This window comes from Pangasianodon hypophthalmus, chromosome 7 (assembly GCF_027358585.1).
Source record: "Pangasianodon hypophthalmus isolate fPanHyp1 chromosome 7, fPanHyp1.pri, whole genome shotgun sequence".
NCBI classification, from domain to species: domain Eukaryota; kingdom Metazoa; phylum Chordata; class Actinopteri; order Siluriformes; family Pangasiidae; genus Pangasianodon; species Pangasianodon hypophthalmus.
Genome location: NC_069716.1, coordinates 21,813,394 through 21,830,439, shown reverse-complemented (window position 1 = coordinate 21,830,439; position 17,046 = coordinate 21,813,394). Strand labels below are relative to the sequence as shown.

General features: G+C 40.9%; 1 protein-coding gene across 1 annotated transcript in view; it reads right to left on the bottom strand.

Annotated features, from left to right (window-relative positions):
• The window catches only part of slit3 (slit homolog 3 (Drosophila)), a 167,328-nt gene that overhangs the window by 22,891 nt on the left and 127,391 nt on the right, over positions 1–17,046 (bottom strand). The window contains 9 exon segments of the mRNA XM_026917858.3: positions 1,930–2,027; positions 4,448–4,572; positions 5,560–5,723; positions 6,718–6,789; positions 8,151–8,222; positions 8,348–8,419; positions 8,555–8,623; positions 10,390–10,525; positions 14,018–14,181. Of these exon segments, the coding sequence (XP_026773659.1) occupies positions 1,930–2,027; positions 4,448–4,572; positions 5,560–5,723; positions 6,718–6,789; positions 8,151–8,222; positions 8,348–8,419; positions 8,555–8,623; positions 10,390–10,525; positions 14,018–14,181 (972 nt within the window).

The window sequence follows — 17,046 nt, the reverse complement described above, 5'->3', positions numbered from 1 at the left end:
AACTACTGGTTAGTGTAGCTCTAGGCATTATGCATTATTATTGCTATAGCTTATTATTGCTATAGCTGTCAGCAAATATGAGGTTTTGGGAACGCTTTACATTTCCCCTTAGCTAACATTATTTCCAGCTTTAGTTAACATGAACGAACATCATTAATCCACTGTAAATAATGTTAACAAATTGATGAACTCTTGTATTAACTGGTGTTTGAAGGTTAAATGTCTGTTGATGTGTTCTTGAAGGGTTATTTCCGGGGGCTAAAATATTGTTAAACTTAACCCTTCCTTATGGCGTCCACACTGAAATTAAGAGACCATTAATTTAAGGTTGTTTTTTTAATTGTATATATTTTTTTAGAACTATATTAGATATAAGTAACCTCCAAATCGCCCTATTGTTATATACATCATTATCCTGATTTTTATTACTCCATCAAGTGCTGCTCCTCCCAATCCTACATCGGCAATATTGACAGATACAACATGTCTTAGGCATTCTGTCTAAACTTTCTACGCAAAAAGGTTTGATTTTATCAAAAATTATTAGTTTTTTCTTTCATAACACATCATATAAATTCTTAGCTAAATACATAATTACTGTTTTTGTTAAAAATATATAAATATAATTTTTTTATAATTTGGGTCAAAATGTTATATATTAAATATTTTACATCTAAAATGTTACTTGATGTCTTGATACTTATAAATGAACAAATAAATGATTCTTTAAAAAAGTTTAATAATTTATGCATGAAAGTTTAATAATTTATGCATGAAAGGGTTAAAACTGACCCCTCTTGGACTGCTGATTCGTTTACATAGACTGGTGTTTAGGTGTTTAGGTGTTTTGTCCATTATGCAAATTATTAAAGCAATGGATTTTTACTTGATTTTGAAATGGACTTTTGGCTTATGTAGAGCGGAACATATTTAAATAAACTGCTGAGAATAAAACAATAAAAAAATCGAGATTCAGGTACTAAAATGGTGTTCTTGTTTACCTGTGATAAATGAGAGCAGGTTTACTAGCACTTAATTAGACGATAACTGATTTGGGATGATGTAGTACATGGGGCTTTATCCATATGCCTATAAATGTATATTCGTAGATCCTGGCTTTTTTTTTTTTTATCTTAGGCACTAAAACACATTTAACAATTTATTATTCTACACAGATTGCTTTTAATGGTTTAAAATTACATGTTCAAGGTTTCCTTTTAAACCCTATTGTATGTTGTGGCTTGGCACCATTGGTGACTGAGGCTTCGGAGGAAGCGCAGTGTTTGATAAAGCCCTGTCTCCATGGAGACTTGCCATGAAAGACCAGCAACACTTATCTCACCCAGTAACCAGCTCATATGCTCGTTGGTGCCACCCAGGCACCTCCACCCGAACCCTCCCCACCACATGCCACTCAGACTTCCAGCTTTCAGAGACGGCTCTAGCTCAAAGGGCAGTGGCTAGGCTGGAGCAGATATATCATACTCACTCCCCCAGCACTGACATCAACCCACGCCACAAACACGCACCCTGACCCCACTCCATCCAAATGGCTCACCGCAGCCGTTTCATTGCTGTTTTTGTAATGTCAAGTGGAACCTGACGCGGGCCTATTTGTTGCTTGTCTGGACACAGAGGCCGAGGCCTCTCAATAATCGAATGGAAAGGGCAGAGCTGCATGCATTTAAAATGTTACAAGGTGATTTAGGAGGCAGAGAGTGTCCAAAGGCAGGACATTTACTGGGACATTAAAAATCTGGCTGGCTCCTGGTTTTTAAAGTGCACCTGGCAAATAGAGTTGAAACGTAATGTATTTAGTAGCAACGCTGTCAGTGTGTAGTTTAAAGACATAAAGATTTCCAGAATCGAGATGATGTCCTAGCAGTAAAATAGCACTTAACACGGCCGGGGAGAGAGCGCAGTGTGTACCTGTAGTGACCATCCTGACCGGGTGAGAGGTGACACGTGCCCCCGTTGACACAGGGTTGACTCAGGCAGGCATTCATGGGGATCTCACAGTTCCGTCCCTGAGACAGCAGAAAAACACAAAACAGAATTTATAGCAGCAATACGACTCAAAATGATTTATGCCTTTAACATACCTGCTAAAAAGGATCTGTTGCTTGTACTTGATGAAACAGCTAATTTTAGAATACAATAGCTCTGTTTAGACCTCAATTCATGCATCTTGAGTATCAAAATTATTTAAATGTGCAGCCAAGACACATTTCGATCACTTTTTAACCTGATGTTATATATGTAGATGCATCCATCTCTCCAAGCCACATTTCACAACCAAAAAGTCATGCAATACTATAGCATTTTATGAGTGCTATAAAAATTTGATGCATCAGCCTTATTTTCCATAAAGAAAAAAAAAAAAAAATGTATCAAGTATAATGAGCTGATTTGTGTCAGAGTTCAATCTGGCTAACCAGAGATCACATTTAACAAGTCTTATGAAGATTAAATGATCAAATGCAACACCTAAGTGTACACAAAGTCACAATCAGAAACTACAGCACACACTTAGCTTAGATTTGTGAAAGCAATGAGCAGTGTAAGCAATGGTGTGGTGTCTGGATTTTGGCAGACTTACAAGTCAAGTCAGTGGTTCAGTTAGAGACTTTACACACACTTTCTGCACATGCTTGTACATTCAGACCCAGAGGTCAGAAAGAGACAGTAAGACTAAACTGCCAGTAAACATAATACATTATACATTTCTCTGGAGGAATTATTAGCAGCTGGAACATGCTTTATTGTGTTAGACTCTTCTGAAATGGGTGTAACAGGAGCTCTTACACTGTCAGTACAAATGTCTGGTTTGGGTTTCTCCTTCCCACATCCTGGCCCAAACAGAAAAAAAAGCGGAATAATATGTTCAGATCCATTTAGCACTCCACTGCTGTCGCCTACTTCCAATTTCAGGCAAAACTTCTGCTTTCCTTGTTTCCTCTCTACCATTCACAGCTACTGTGTTTAGCCGTTTTCTTTCTCGCCACCTCTATACTGCTAGCGTTTGATTCACTTCCTGTGTTTTAATCAATCTGGACTCAACAGAGAAAGAGAAGAAGGCTAAGGGAAGGGAAGGCTGTCAAAATGGAAGAGAGCTTGAAATATACACACACACTCACACACACACACACACACACACGCACACCTGTTTTAACCTTGGGTGCAGGGATTTTAATTAAAAGGGGAGCCATTGTCTTTTGTGTTCTAGAGGGCAAGAGGTGAAACTCTTATCTGTTCAACTGCAGACAGACACTGACAGGAATCCCATAACCAATCAAAAGATGCCACACACACACACACACACACACACACACAAACTGCCCAACTAATTGTCTTTTAACTGTGATCATGATTCTTGGTTTCCTGAATTAATTCCTCATTAATTCATTCATCTTCAGTCCGGCTTTATCCTGGTCAGGGTCGTAGTGGATCCAGAGCCTATCCTGGGAATACTGGGCGTGAGTCGGGAATACACCAGAGATGGTACGCCAGTCCATCGCAGGGCAACATTCATACACACTTTCACACCTAAGGGCAATTTAGTGTATTCAGTGCATCTATTGGCACATATTTGGGAGGTGGGAAGAAACCAGAGAACCCTGAGGAAACCCACACAAACACAATGACCTCCACACAAACACAGGAAGAACACGGGAGACGCCACACAGACAGTAACCTGAGCTCAAGATCGAACCAGACACCCTGGAGGTGTGAGGCACTGTGCCCCGCTTCCTCGTTTAGTTAAACAGAATACAATATTAGTAAGCCTAGTTTAGGATCTAATTGTGCTAACAGCGTTTGTATTAAGAATTTTAAAAATGAAGCGTGACAAAGTTGGTCTTATTTTAATTAACAGATTCAGCCATGTATAGACGTATAGTTTTATAATCTATAGGGACAAAAACATCCTAAATTGCCTGAATATTTGGTATAAATACTGTCAGTATGTCATTATTGATTATTTAAGGCAATATTAAGCAAACGTTATCATTAAACTCTGCAGCAGATTAGATGCAATAGTTATTATTATTTTTTTTTATTGCCGTTTGGTCTTTATCCTGCTACTGATCTCACACTTCATCAGTTTCATGACTCATCTGTCTGAACAATATTCATAAACACACTGAACAGCATGACGTGTAATATAGCCGTACGCACATCCTGACTAGGACTCTAAATCTGCAGTCTTGGACGTCTTAGCGTTTCTCCATTGATCACTCGCTGAGCATTGTGCATGCATGGGCAGAGGAGATTCCAATATATTGAGCAAGCTCAGGAAGATTGATGATATAAGCTTCTTTCTTGCACTATTGTAATGATATGCATAACTCAAACAGGCTATGTATAATAAACTAGGGAAGGGGATATGCCTGAGTAGGAATGAATTGCACAGGTATTTGCAGTGTGTGAGGACAAAACGATCTTTCACCTTGTAGCCAAAGGGACAGGTGCAGTGATAGGAGCCTGTGACATCACTAACGCACGTGCCGTTGTTCTGGCATGGGTTGGCCAGGCAGGGGGCGCACTTGGACATCATATTCAGATCAACAGGACCTGTTGGGAGAGAGAGGAAAAGCGATGAGTGGAGGAAAGAAAAAATTTGAGTTGAGGGCATGGCTACACGAATGGACCACCACTGAAATAAGTTTTGCCACCCCATATGTCAGGTAATTTGATCCAATCTCAGTGAAGTCAATACACTAATGCCATCACACTGCGAATCATTTTGCACTGAGGAAGAAATCTGATAATTCTGCAAATGCAACTTTGTTCCATACAATTAGTTGGCACCACCCCTTAAGCCGGCTTTAGACTGTTGATTTCACACTGGGCTTAGTGGTTAGCACATTTGCCTCACACCTAAATTGTCTGTAATGATTGTGTGACTGTGCCCTGCGATGGGTTGGTGTCCCCTGCCTTGTACCCCGAGTCCCCTGGAACAGATTGTGCGAAAACGCACCTTCTCCATGTCAGGTTATATGATGAAGTTCCTCTAACGATAGACTTGCGATGAAAGAAAACCGCTATGTTCTGCTTATGTCATCAATCAACATGATCATGCAGAAAATAGAGAAACATAAACAGAAACATTCTTCAAAGTGTGCCTCAGGTAATAAACATATTTTTTTCATTCCTTTAGCACGTTTAGTTTACATTTCACCATTACATTTTCAATGGGTGAGACAGTAAAATCAGGTTGGAAACCATACACTGTAAATCCGGCTTTAGTGTACTCTTTTCTCATCCTATGATTAAAAAACCCACATACACCACACCCAATGATGATGCACTGAAGGAGAGACGGTGACATTAAAAAGTGGACACAAAGAGGGGATCACAGAAGGGGGTCACTAAGTCCTGTGCCATCCAAATATATAAAAATCCCTTTAATCTCTTGCTAATCTCAAATCACTTGCTTAATCCCCCAACACTTTTAACTGGCTTTTAAGGGTTTGAGCACTTGGGTGATTTTGCCTGTCAGAGATTGAGAGAAGGACACACACTGAAAAAGAGAAATAGAAAAAAGAGACAGAAGGTCACCATTGCACTGGAAGCGATTGAGGGGCGTGGTCAGAAGCAGGCGGTCAGCCATATCAGGTGGTCCAGTACAGCGAGCAATGCCAGGCTCCTTAAAACCAGCTTTAACCCACTGTGAGAGCCAGCGAAGCTCACAATCACAATATAGTGGGTTTGCACCCAGAGCCCTGTGGAACACACACACACACACACACATAAAACATATGTGTACATATATGCTGTATACATGTACATAAACATACACATAGTTATTATTTTTGTTCTACCTGTCGGTGATGTTTTCTAGCAAATGTAATTTGTTCTATTTCTATGTGGTTCTATAATAAAATATTACTAATAGCCTATTTTAAGGCTATTAAATTAGTGCCTCCTAGTCATGTCTGTTTTGCATCCATTTAGACCACATTATCTGTTTACTCCAAATAATTCATTCATATTTGTGAACACATGAAGACCCTGAAAGGTGTCAGAAACTGTCAAATTTCCTTTTAGGATACAATCCTGCTCTATGAGACAGGTGCCATCGACAATACGGAAAGAGGATTAGCCATGCAGACCAGAAAAGAAGAGTTTATCATAAAAGCGCGCTCAAAACTTTTGTCTTACACACACACTTGAACATCCTGCTCAAGTACACAAATTCAGCCTCTTCATGTACAAAAGCGCCACTTCCTTCCATTCTGTTTTTAATGAATCAGAGGACCCTTACTCTCAAAGAGGAACCTTTTGTGACAGTTCTTTTCATGGCAGCACTAAAGCAACCTCATTTTAAAGCGGCAGCAGGAACTGCAGCCGGAGAAGGAAGAAGAAGAAGAAAAAAGAGGCATAAGAACTCACTGATGGATGCCTTTTAGCTGTAATAAAATTTACAAAGATTTCCTGTGGGGCCCAGGCTCTGAGAGTTGAGCACAGGGCAGCTCTTTAAAGAACCTTCTCTCTCTCTCTTTCGCACCTGGTAATGAAGTCAATCCTCTATAGATCATAAATAGGTGAGTGATTGTGGGTGATACTGGGAGTCTGTCATTAATAGTTAGGGACAGAGAGAGATGAAGAGACAGAGTGAGAGATAGATAGAGAGAGAGCAAGACAGAGAGTGAGAGAGAGAGAGAGAGAGAGAAGGAGAGAGGGAGAGAGCTCTCGCACAGGATCACATGCACTCACAGATGAGACAGAGACGTCAAGTGGTTGAAGGCTCCCTCTGGAATAGTTGAAAGGTCGTTTCCGTGGAGAGTCCTGGAAGAGAAGAAAGGAGAAATTGAAAACAAGTGCATGAGGGTCTCGTTGTTTAAGCAACTAGAAAGGAGAAAGGGAGGATGTTGCTGCTGCAATTAACTCTAACTGAGGCCATTTTGTCTGTAGGAACAAAGTCAGTACTGATGATTCATGGAATGTATAGTATTTTGTATCAATTCCTCCTCCTCACACGCACACACACACACACACACACACACACAGGGGTCTGGTGTCAGTCTAACGGCAATCAGACCCTGTGACCGGACAGCACTGCACCAATGAGGCCACGCCAGTGGTGCCCCAGGGGCATTCTGGGAAATTAACAAGTGAGAGTGACGGCTGGCTGGCAGACAAAGCTGACCCGAGTTTGACTACAGGGGCGGCTTCTTGTCAGCCTAGCATAACCGAGGATAAGGGTTTAAAGGAATAGTGTTTTTATCCACTGTATGTGTAGCGTACGTCTGAGTACCACAAACAAGAATTTCATCATGCTTCCCTGGTCTGAGAAAAATGATAGAAAAAAAAGTTTACAAGTCTAAGGGCAGTTGTTGGGGTGTCAATAAACAATTGTGGAAAAGGTGTGTCCATTCGTCACAGGTGTTTGAAAAATAAGGTCCATATCTGTATAATTTATCCTTTCAGGAATAGAACTACTTTTTTCAGAAGGAGGAACATGTGATCGATGCTTGGGTCTGATTGAATAAGACATTTTTTGTTTAACTTTTGCATTACTTAGTCAAATATTTTAAACAGTTACTGACTACAACTGCCCTTAGACTTTCAATATAAGTGAGTTTTGAGTAAGCAGGGTTAGGGTTAGGGTTAGGGTTTCTGTTTTTTTTCTCAGTATAGAGACAAAAATCTTATTCATGTTAATCACAGAAATACTACAGACATGGCGGAGAGAGATCAAGTGTAAGTTAAGTAACACGTGAGTATTCCTTTAATGAGTGCTGATAACGTCCAGACTGCAGCTTATGAGAGGTGAAAATGGAGAAGAAAGGAAAAACAATTGCTCTCTTCTTCCATGTACAAAGGAGAGAACCTGCTGAGGCCAGAAACTCAATTTGCCTCTGAAACCTGCTCTGTTTCACGGCCACCTCTTAAAGTAGAGTTAATAAGGCCTGCTGTGGGGCAGCGGCTGGCCCTATGGGTGTGTGTGTGTGTGTGTGTGTGAGTATGTGTGTGTGTGTGTGTGAGTGTGTTAGTTACGGAAACGTCAGATGTAGGCATAGCATTAATTAGCTACAGTAATAATTATGTCATTGGAACGTCCTTACAAGGGTATGTGTGTGTGTGTGTGTGTGTGTGTGTGTGTGTGTGTGTGTGTCTGCCTTAGGTACCATCAGAAAGAGACTTACAGCAGACGGAGTGAGCGCAGTCCATCGAACGCATGCACCGGTACACAGCGGATCTGATTATAACTCAGGATGCTGCAGAGAAAGAGAAAGAGAGGAATATATTACTCAAAGTCATTTAAGTACTCACACAGTCACACTGATTCACACACAAACTGCTGTGCTTGTTGTTAGCGGTGTGTGGCAGATGGCACACTCACAGTGTGGAGAGCTGAGTCATATTGCTGAAGATGAAAGGAGTCAGAGAGCTGATACTGTTGTTACTCAGGTCTCTGTGGGCACACAAACACACACGATTACACACATACAATTACAATAACAGATACTGCTATGTTAGACATGTCAAAAATTAGATTAAGCTCATATCGCTGATAACGTTCAGCTATGAAAAGAGTGGAAATACATACACAAGCAGTAGTTGTTTCAGATTGCTCAGCTCCTTGGGCACTGAGGTGAGCAGGTTTCCTTCCAGATACCTGACGCATACAAGACGAGCATGACTTAACACAATGCCACATCCATACCTTTAAATTCTCTGAATCTGCAGATGAATCTATAAATCAAATGTAGTCAGATTTATCTAGGTTTTCCTATTATAAGATTACAGTAAACCAAATATAAGATTACTAAACCTATTGCTTTTTAAAGACATGTTTCCTAGGTTCAAGCTTTAAATAGTCTTGTTCTATTTGCAGATAATTTTGAAATTTTAAGCATTTACTTCTAGAAAGAAGCAAACTTATCTGGCAAAAGAATAAGAAAATTAGTAAAACTGTCTACATGTAGGTTTAATAATCTTATATGTGGTTTATTGTAATCTTATAACAGGGAATACTAGATCGATTTCACGATATTCAAGATATTTCCACTTGGTAAGATGTCATTTTTTTCGCAGTGTTCTCCCGAAAGAAATGGAAAAATACAGAATTTTGAAAACGCACAGATGGACAAATCATAACTTCATTAGCTCACCCACCAGACAAGTGGAATCTCCAGTGTGCTGCCTAGTCCCATGGTTTTGTTGCCAAGAAACCTACTTGACTAGGCTAAAAAGTGGTAGCTAACGTAACATAATAACTTAAGGGCAGCTAGTTAGCTAGTTAAGTGCATTAATACGGACTAAGGAAAATTAATGAGTATAACATAAATAGATGACTGTGTAGTTATAGTCTTTATGTTCTCCTAAAAAACGTCTCTAATGTAGCACATCATAATTGTGTCTAGCCAAAAAGTTACTGCCCAGCGTTCTGGCTATGAGATGTGAGATATGAGATTTTCCTTCCACATTGCACATAAAAGATATTCGAGTCTGGCTAGCGTCTTTGTTTTCACTCAAAGTGTTTATGCATGTTGTGCTGGCGATACAAGATAGAGAGAGATATAGGACAGAGAGAGATATAAGACAGAGAGATATAGGACAGAGAGATATAAGACAGAGAGATATAGGACAGAGAGATATAAGACAGGTTTGCACTGCACTTTTTTTTGCTCAGTTTCATCAGTGCTTCCTGTATGTTCATAATTCTGAAAGGGTCGTATGTCATCCACGCATGCTAATTAATCCATCTAGTAAAAATAATTCTAATGACAGCTAATCATACCTTGGATGATGTGTTTAGTGCAGCAGGTGTTGGAGATTCGGAAGCATATGCTATAGATACCACTGTGAAGTTCATTATGCTTAAACACACACATTAAATGAAAGCTATTGTTTATGAAAAGCAACAGGATGTAGTTTTTCTTTCTCTGGTTACTGGACTTGGCATGTGGAGTTAAAAAAAAGAAGAAATTAATTAAAAAAATAATAAAATCCTATGAATATCTATGTGAAACATACACATTGGCTCAAAACATCTCTCATGCTCATTTCTCATCTCTTGTTCTCATGCCATTATCTTCTTTTCCTCTATCTTTCTATTTTGCTCTCTGACTCCTTGCGAGAAGGGGGATGGAAAATGAGTTGTGTCTCCTAAATCAGCACTTTGTCACTGTCTCTACAAGGGCCAAGAGCACGACCAGAGCAGGACTGGACATCGTTTGGACCTGATATTGTGGTAATGCCTCAGGAGGAAGAGGAAAATTGCAGTGCTTGAGGCAGCTCATTCTAGCTAATGGGGCTCAATACCTATGAGGCACCCTGTGGGTCAGAAATTCAAAAAATATATTGAAAGCCAATAAAATAAAGATGACAAAAAGACAGGTGTGACAAAACCAATCAGAGAGGAGAGGGACAGAGACTCACAGCTCTGTGGTGTCCTTGGGGATGCCCTTGGGCAGAGAGCGAAGTCCGCGGTTACTGCAGCGCACCACTGTATCTGAGCATGTGCAAGCATCTGGACAGCGAGGGACTGATGGCAAACAGACATTCTCCTCTATACCTGCAGAGAAAACCGATAGAAAGAGTGAGACAGGCAAACAGGCGTGGACATACTGGCTTTGTTTATACATGACTTGGTTGTTTAGAATGCAGCTGTAGCTGCAGTTGCTCACATTTCCACATTGGCTATTACAGTAATGATGCAGGTGTGTGTATGCAGAGCAATGCAGTGGTCACAACTGCCCCAGGATAATATCCCTCCCAGGAGAAAGAGGAAGTGTATTCAAAACAGTTCCTGTTAATGTTTTGCATACACTTCCGGTTCATGGACTATAAAAGTGCATCACACTCATATCCACATGAAGTCTTGCCTCTATATCCAGTGTTTAAATTCGGAGCCTTGATCCTGTTTCTGCCTGTGTTTTGTCCCTGTTTTTTTTTTTTTTTTTTTTAATGATCTTAAATGATCCCTGTCTGGTTCTGGTATTTTGATGATCATTTGGAATGTGTTTAAGAATTTGGATATTGTCTAATAAACCATTACACATGGATCCTAATGCTTCTCCTGAATCTAACGTGTTACAGTGGGGAAGGCGAAAGTCACTGTGCTTTTGGCATTACGGTAATTACAAACCTTCGACTTGTAAAAAGCATTCATGTCTTTGCTGGACTCATAATTACCAGTTGGGAGCGCTTGAGTTTTTTGAAAGCTCCAACTAGCCATATGTGACATCATGTTCTAAATACACACCACTGAAAAAAATCATAGCGACGTCCACAGTTAAAGTAGCTAGGAGTGTTATGTCAGAATTTAAGTCTATTACACTGATCAAACCATCTGTATCATTTCCCAATAATGTTCTATACATAATAAATAGTATCGTTTAGCTTTCTATCTAAAAATTTAAAGGTGTTGTGTGTGTTTCCATAGAAAAGACTCATTTTGGAGAAAGAGGAGATGAACAGCTCGAAGTAGAATCACAGTGCTGTCGTTGCATAATTACAGTTCTGTCATGACAACTCTTGGAATGAGATTAACAGCTTTTATTGATAGGAATGGAGTGTAAGTCGGTTTGGTCTTGGCGGACTAGATCTGCTACACGGCTGCTGCTGCTGCTGAGCGAGTACGAATACTTGCTCTGATAGACATGCACTGACAAAGAGATGTAGAGAACCATGCTGCTGCTGCAAAGGGTACAGTAGGAGGAACCCCTGTAGCAGGAGGATAGGATGCAAAATCTCATAACGAGTGCAGAGCCGTAGCCGGCGAGATAGTCGGGATAGTAAAGGGTTATGTAGATAGGGAAGCGTGGCTGACAGGCAGCCGCACGGGAGTCGAGGGACCCAATCGGCGCACAGATAGAGTTTCTTGGCTGAACAAGACATTAATTCTGTCTTTACAAAAACACGCTTTTAGCTAGTTAGCTAGTGGCCAACATGGAGATTTATATTCTACATGAATTTTAATGTTTTACATTATTGTCCCATCACATCTGTGACTATGTTTACTTCAGAAAACAGTAATAAAAAGTGCAAGGGCTTTTCAAGGGCAGGAAACAGACCACCTCATCAGTATTCAGTTACTCAGTTACTCACTTCCTCCAACCTGCCTTCAAGTTGGTTTTCGTCCTAGTGGCAAATTTCCAACATCAAGAAGAGCTGCGCAGCAAATGACAGAAAAAAAAAATACAAAATCCGATTTGACCGAGTCATATGTCCCGGTATCTGTTTTCTTAAACAAATGTGACTTGATTGGAAAAACTCTGATTTCATGTGTTTTCTTGGCAGTCATACTACAGAAAATCTTTCCTCCTAACATCACGTACGCCAACAAAATTGTGAGCTGCCTGTCTGAACACATCCGTAGAGAGACTTTAATTTTTAATGCTTCTTTTACCGAGATATCTCACACGCAAGAGAAAAATTGAGCCAGCATCGCTGGGTTTAATATAGACATTCATAAATACTTTAAAAAGGAGAGAAAGGGGGATTTAAAAGGGGACAGAGACAAAGAACAGAACAGCAGAGAAACCACAGGTATGACGGACTGTGTGTGTGTCTGTGTGTCTGTGTGTGTGTGTGTGTGTTAATTGGCCCAAAACTGATTTAAGTGGCGTTCTTGCCAAAACAGCCCTCTCCTGCAGATATCTGACAATCAGCACCAGAAACACTTGTGCCTAATAAGCATCACGACACACAGGAGTTAAAGATCATCCACTAAATATTATTCTTGGACAGTATTTCTCGATTTTCCTCGGCCGGGCCTCGCAGCTTCCTGGTCCGCTTGGTTTCATTCCCAGCTTGAGAGATGCTATCTTCAAAGGAACTGAATGGTTCTCCAGATTAAAAAGAAACAAGGAATTAAGACATTAATGAGAGGTAATGGAGGCTCAGGTCTGCTCCAACAATAACAGCCTGAGTGAGGACTGAGAGAAGAGATAGAAGAGAGAGGGAGAGAGAGACACTAATTTTACTCTACTGATTGGGCTTCCCTGAACTGCAGAAAATGTCTTCCTGCGAGTCAATTTAGCTTCTGTGTAATTTTAGCACTCCAAAAATAGTGTGATATTGTGGTAATTAATTTCTTTGGAAAAGCAGGTACAGAACGAAAAACTCTGCGACCCTCTTAATCACCTCTCTCTTGCTCAGCTCTAAAGAAAAGCACAGCAGTCTTCCCAGTGAATTTGGAGGGGGAAAAAAAAAGCAGCCAAATACACAAAGCCAGCTTGGAACGCATGCGTTGTGCTAACTAATGGCCCTCTTACTTTCTTAGTGAGCTCCCTCCCTTTGAACCTCTTCATTTCAAAGTGTTCTGCTGCCTACATCTGTGCCGTCTATTCCCTGAAGCTCTTAAGCAGCAAAAGAGCTGCTCTCCCCAAAACACTCGGGCTTTGGCGGTGAGGCCTGACTCTAGCTGAGATTCTGGCCAGACAGAAGCCAAACCACATTTCCTTTTTCTCTGTTAAAATTTACAGCGGCACAGCGGGACAGCGGTTCTCTCTTAGTGTCTGTAGGGAAATGGCCGCTACTTGCCTCTAAAAGCTGGCCGAAGCCTGATAATGAAGGGGCCTTGTGGTCTGATTTGCACTCCCGATGCCCTCTCCGTGCTGGGAAGGGGACATGTGTGATTTATGCCCATCCTGAACAGCATCTAGGCCATTCTTAATGTGAAGGAACCGCTCAGAGATGGAGTGTGGAATGATCCGTGGCCCCGAGTAGTGACCAGAAGCATGGCCTTTTCTGATCAGACTAGCATGACTCGATGGGAAGATGCATGTAATGCTAAGCAAAGAGTACATGACTCATAATAACTGAGCTCCTCTGAGCTGAGGAAAGTTCACCAAGCCCTGATCCATTAACTGCTGCCATGTGGTTTGGGTTCTGACCTCTGGGAACCTGTGTGCAGGCGTCGCAAACGGGTGTCCATGGTGTGTGCATGAAAGAATACATTGATATATGTCTACACATTAAAATGAAAGCTGATGAATGGGTCCATCAACAGACTCATGAATAAGGCATAATGAGCGTGCTGAGAAATTGTATAGCTGCATACCATCACAGGTGAAGTCAGGCGTAGCCACGTCCTGTATGGGGATTTCCTTCAGGAAGGCAGGCTTCTGGCATCTGGGGTTTCCACTCACCACCCTGGTTTTCTTCAGCCACTGGCCCAGCCATGCCAAGTGACAGTCACACACATACGGGTTGGACAGCAGGTTACTGTAGATAGAGGAAAAAAAAAACAAACATTCTTCATATAGATCCACTTTCATATAGAAATTAGAGTGGTACCATGGACAGTTAAAGGTACAGACAGTGATTTTGGAGGATGTTAGCCGAAGCTGTTTTAAAATGCAAAACTCAAATTGAACGAAATTATTTCGTCCAAAATACATGCCTAGGCTCAGACACCTAAATGCTCCTGTGAGAATAGACAGGCAACATGATTGACAGGCAATCAGAGATGCTTCCTCTGATTATTTTTCTTCTGGTTTACAATACCTCAGACATGCAGAAGCAGGATTTTTTAAAATCTGAGCTGATATTTTATTGACCGCTGCTGGAATATGAGGAGAACTGAACCATCACTGAGACCACCTTTAATTATTAATTTATTTATCTATATATAACCACTTTATCCTGGTCAGGGTCATGGAGAATCCGGAGTCTAGTCCAGGTACACTGGGTGTGAGGCAGGAATACACCCTTGATGGGACACCAGTCTATTGCAGGGCACCATGCTCACACACACACACACACATTCACACCCAGGGGCAATTTAGAGTAACCAATTCACCTACTGGCATGTTTTTTGTGTAAACCAGAGAATCCGGATGAAACCAATGCAGGCACGGAGCGAACATGCAAAACCTCAGATAGGCAAACGCCCAAGCTCAGGATCGAACCCTAGACCCTGGAACTGTGAGTCAGCAATGCCATTAGCTGCACCACCATACTGCCCTCACCTTTAATCAGTTTTATGTAAATTCTTGCACTATTTCCTGCATATGAGGCGCGCTGTAATCACTATAAAGACACGGTGTATTTTTTGAGCTGATTTGTACTGTTTATACCAAAAATGTTTTATGTTTAAAATCTGTAAGTACAGTAACAATTGTAGTAACAAACAATTTACTGCAGCACTGCAAGACAACATTTCTCCCTTCCCTTTAAGACACAGCATAAGGCAGAAACATAATTCAGAGACACATTTTTATCACATCTGGGCTGAGCCAGGCTCTAACCTCCATCCCCGAGTCTGTTAAATGGACCACAGGAGTGGAGCTTTCAGGACCGAGATACTGACCCATTTTTCATAGGTCCTCTCAGAGCTCCAAAACCTCGCCTAGTGGAGCAAGATCTAAATCATAAAAGTTTAACCTCCAGCTGAAGGCGTCACTGGCCATGAGTCAGCGAGGCTATAAGTGAGGGGCCTGGCTGACTGATGCAGTGTTACAATGTCCCGATCTTCAGCTGAAGCCGACTCACTAGTGCTGCCACTTTATTCACAAGCAGCAAATGGTGTATCTGAGAGCTGTTGTTCTGCACTACCCTACAGCACGGATTAATTAAGTGAGATGACCTTCCAGTGCACTGCCAACATACGCGTGAGGGCTTGCAGGCAGCAGTGCACGTTAATACCCAAGCAGGCCCGCCATGTGTTTGCCTTTAATTATTCACACGGTGCTCTGTGAACAACAAAGCATCAAATGGGTTCATTATCATCTTCAGAGAAAGCACGAATAAGAGACAAATCAAATACAGGAACTGCAGCTTAGCTTTTGGTTGTCCGTTAATTTTGGGGAACCATTTCGTAACATTCTGGGAATGTTCTTTTTTGGTTAACAAACGTTTTGCTTAATGTTCTGAGGACTGTAAAATGTGGGTTACAGCAAGGATTACTAAAAAATTAGCAGAACATTAGGGGAACATTCTCTGAACCATTGCAGGTTACTGCAAGGTTTTTCACAGTTATGGAAATGTTCTTTGAACCATAATGTGCAACGAATGCAAACATTATATTTCCATAAAGAAAACTTTCCTGGAAAACCAAAGGAGAGCTAAAAAGATCTGTTTCAGCAACCAAAAACAAACATTCCAAGAATGTTCTGGGGTCCAATAATATTTAGTTGGCTAAACTCTTTCATGATAAAGGCAGATTTTGGTTTTTACTCTGGTTCCCTGTAAAACACACTCCTCTTTTTCTGAACAAGACAGCCTGGCTGAATGTCTATGCTTGCTGAGATGACCAGAGGAAAATGATCCACAGTAACTTGTGTGCATATTTGATAAAATACACACACCGAACAAAATGGTCAGACGCTATACTGCAGACTGCAGATCAATGCAACATTTTAAAACATTGTGAAATGTATTTTTCCTGTGTTCCAATAAATATTAAAGCTATCTTCATTTCAAAATACCAATCTTGACACTTCTAACCAACAACCAACAACAATATGTTGGTTACATTTTAGCCAGTGTAATCTTAGTAATGACTAAGTTGCTGGCATGTTAGTGTTTCGTAATCTTATGAGCTTATAATCATATAGGACTGAAATGTTTTGGACACCATCAACACAATGTTTGAACTTGTTTTCTAGCAGAAAAAAAGCAGCTCTAGTTTTTCGTCTTTTATGTTGTTCGTCATGCCTGAAGGAAGCCAAACCCAAATACTGACATCAGATGTTGGAGTGAAAGCCGTGAGTGACCAAGAAAACAACCTCAAAATTTAGAAAGGCATCTGCAAACAATAACGCAAAAAGAAAAGCACAGCGCACTCTGATTGCACCACATGCTATGGGATTATAATAGCAGTGTGATTGGGGTTGCGTTTGACTTCCTGTGTGCAGCAAACTCCAGCTCTTAGCTCAGAGCTGCCCGAAGGCTACATACCACCAACCGCAACAGGGAGATTTGACTTACAGCCTGAATGAACAGAGATTGACTGAAACATGCATCACTGCATCATAACGGCAGTAAAAACTGAACAAGCACATATGTTAACATCATAACCAGTAATTGGTTAACAAATGACCTTATACGATCTCGTGATTTAATATTTGTAGCTGGGTTACACACACA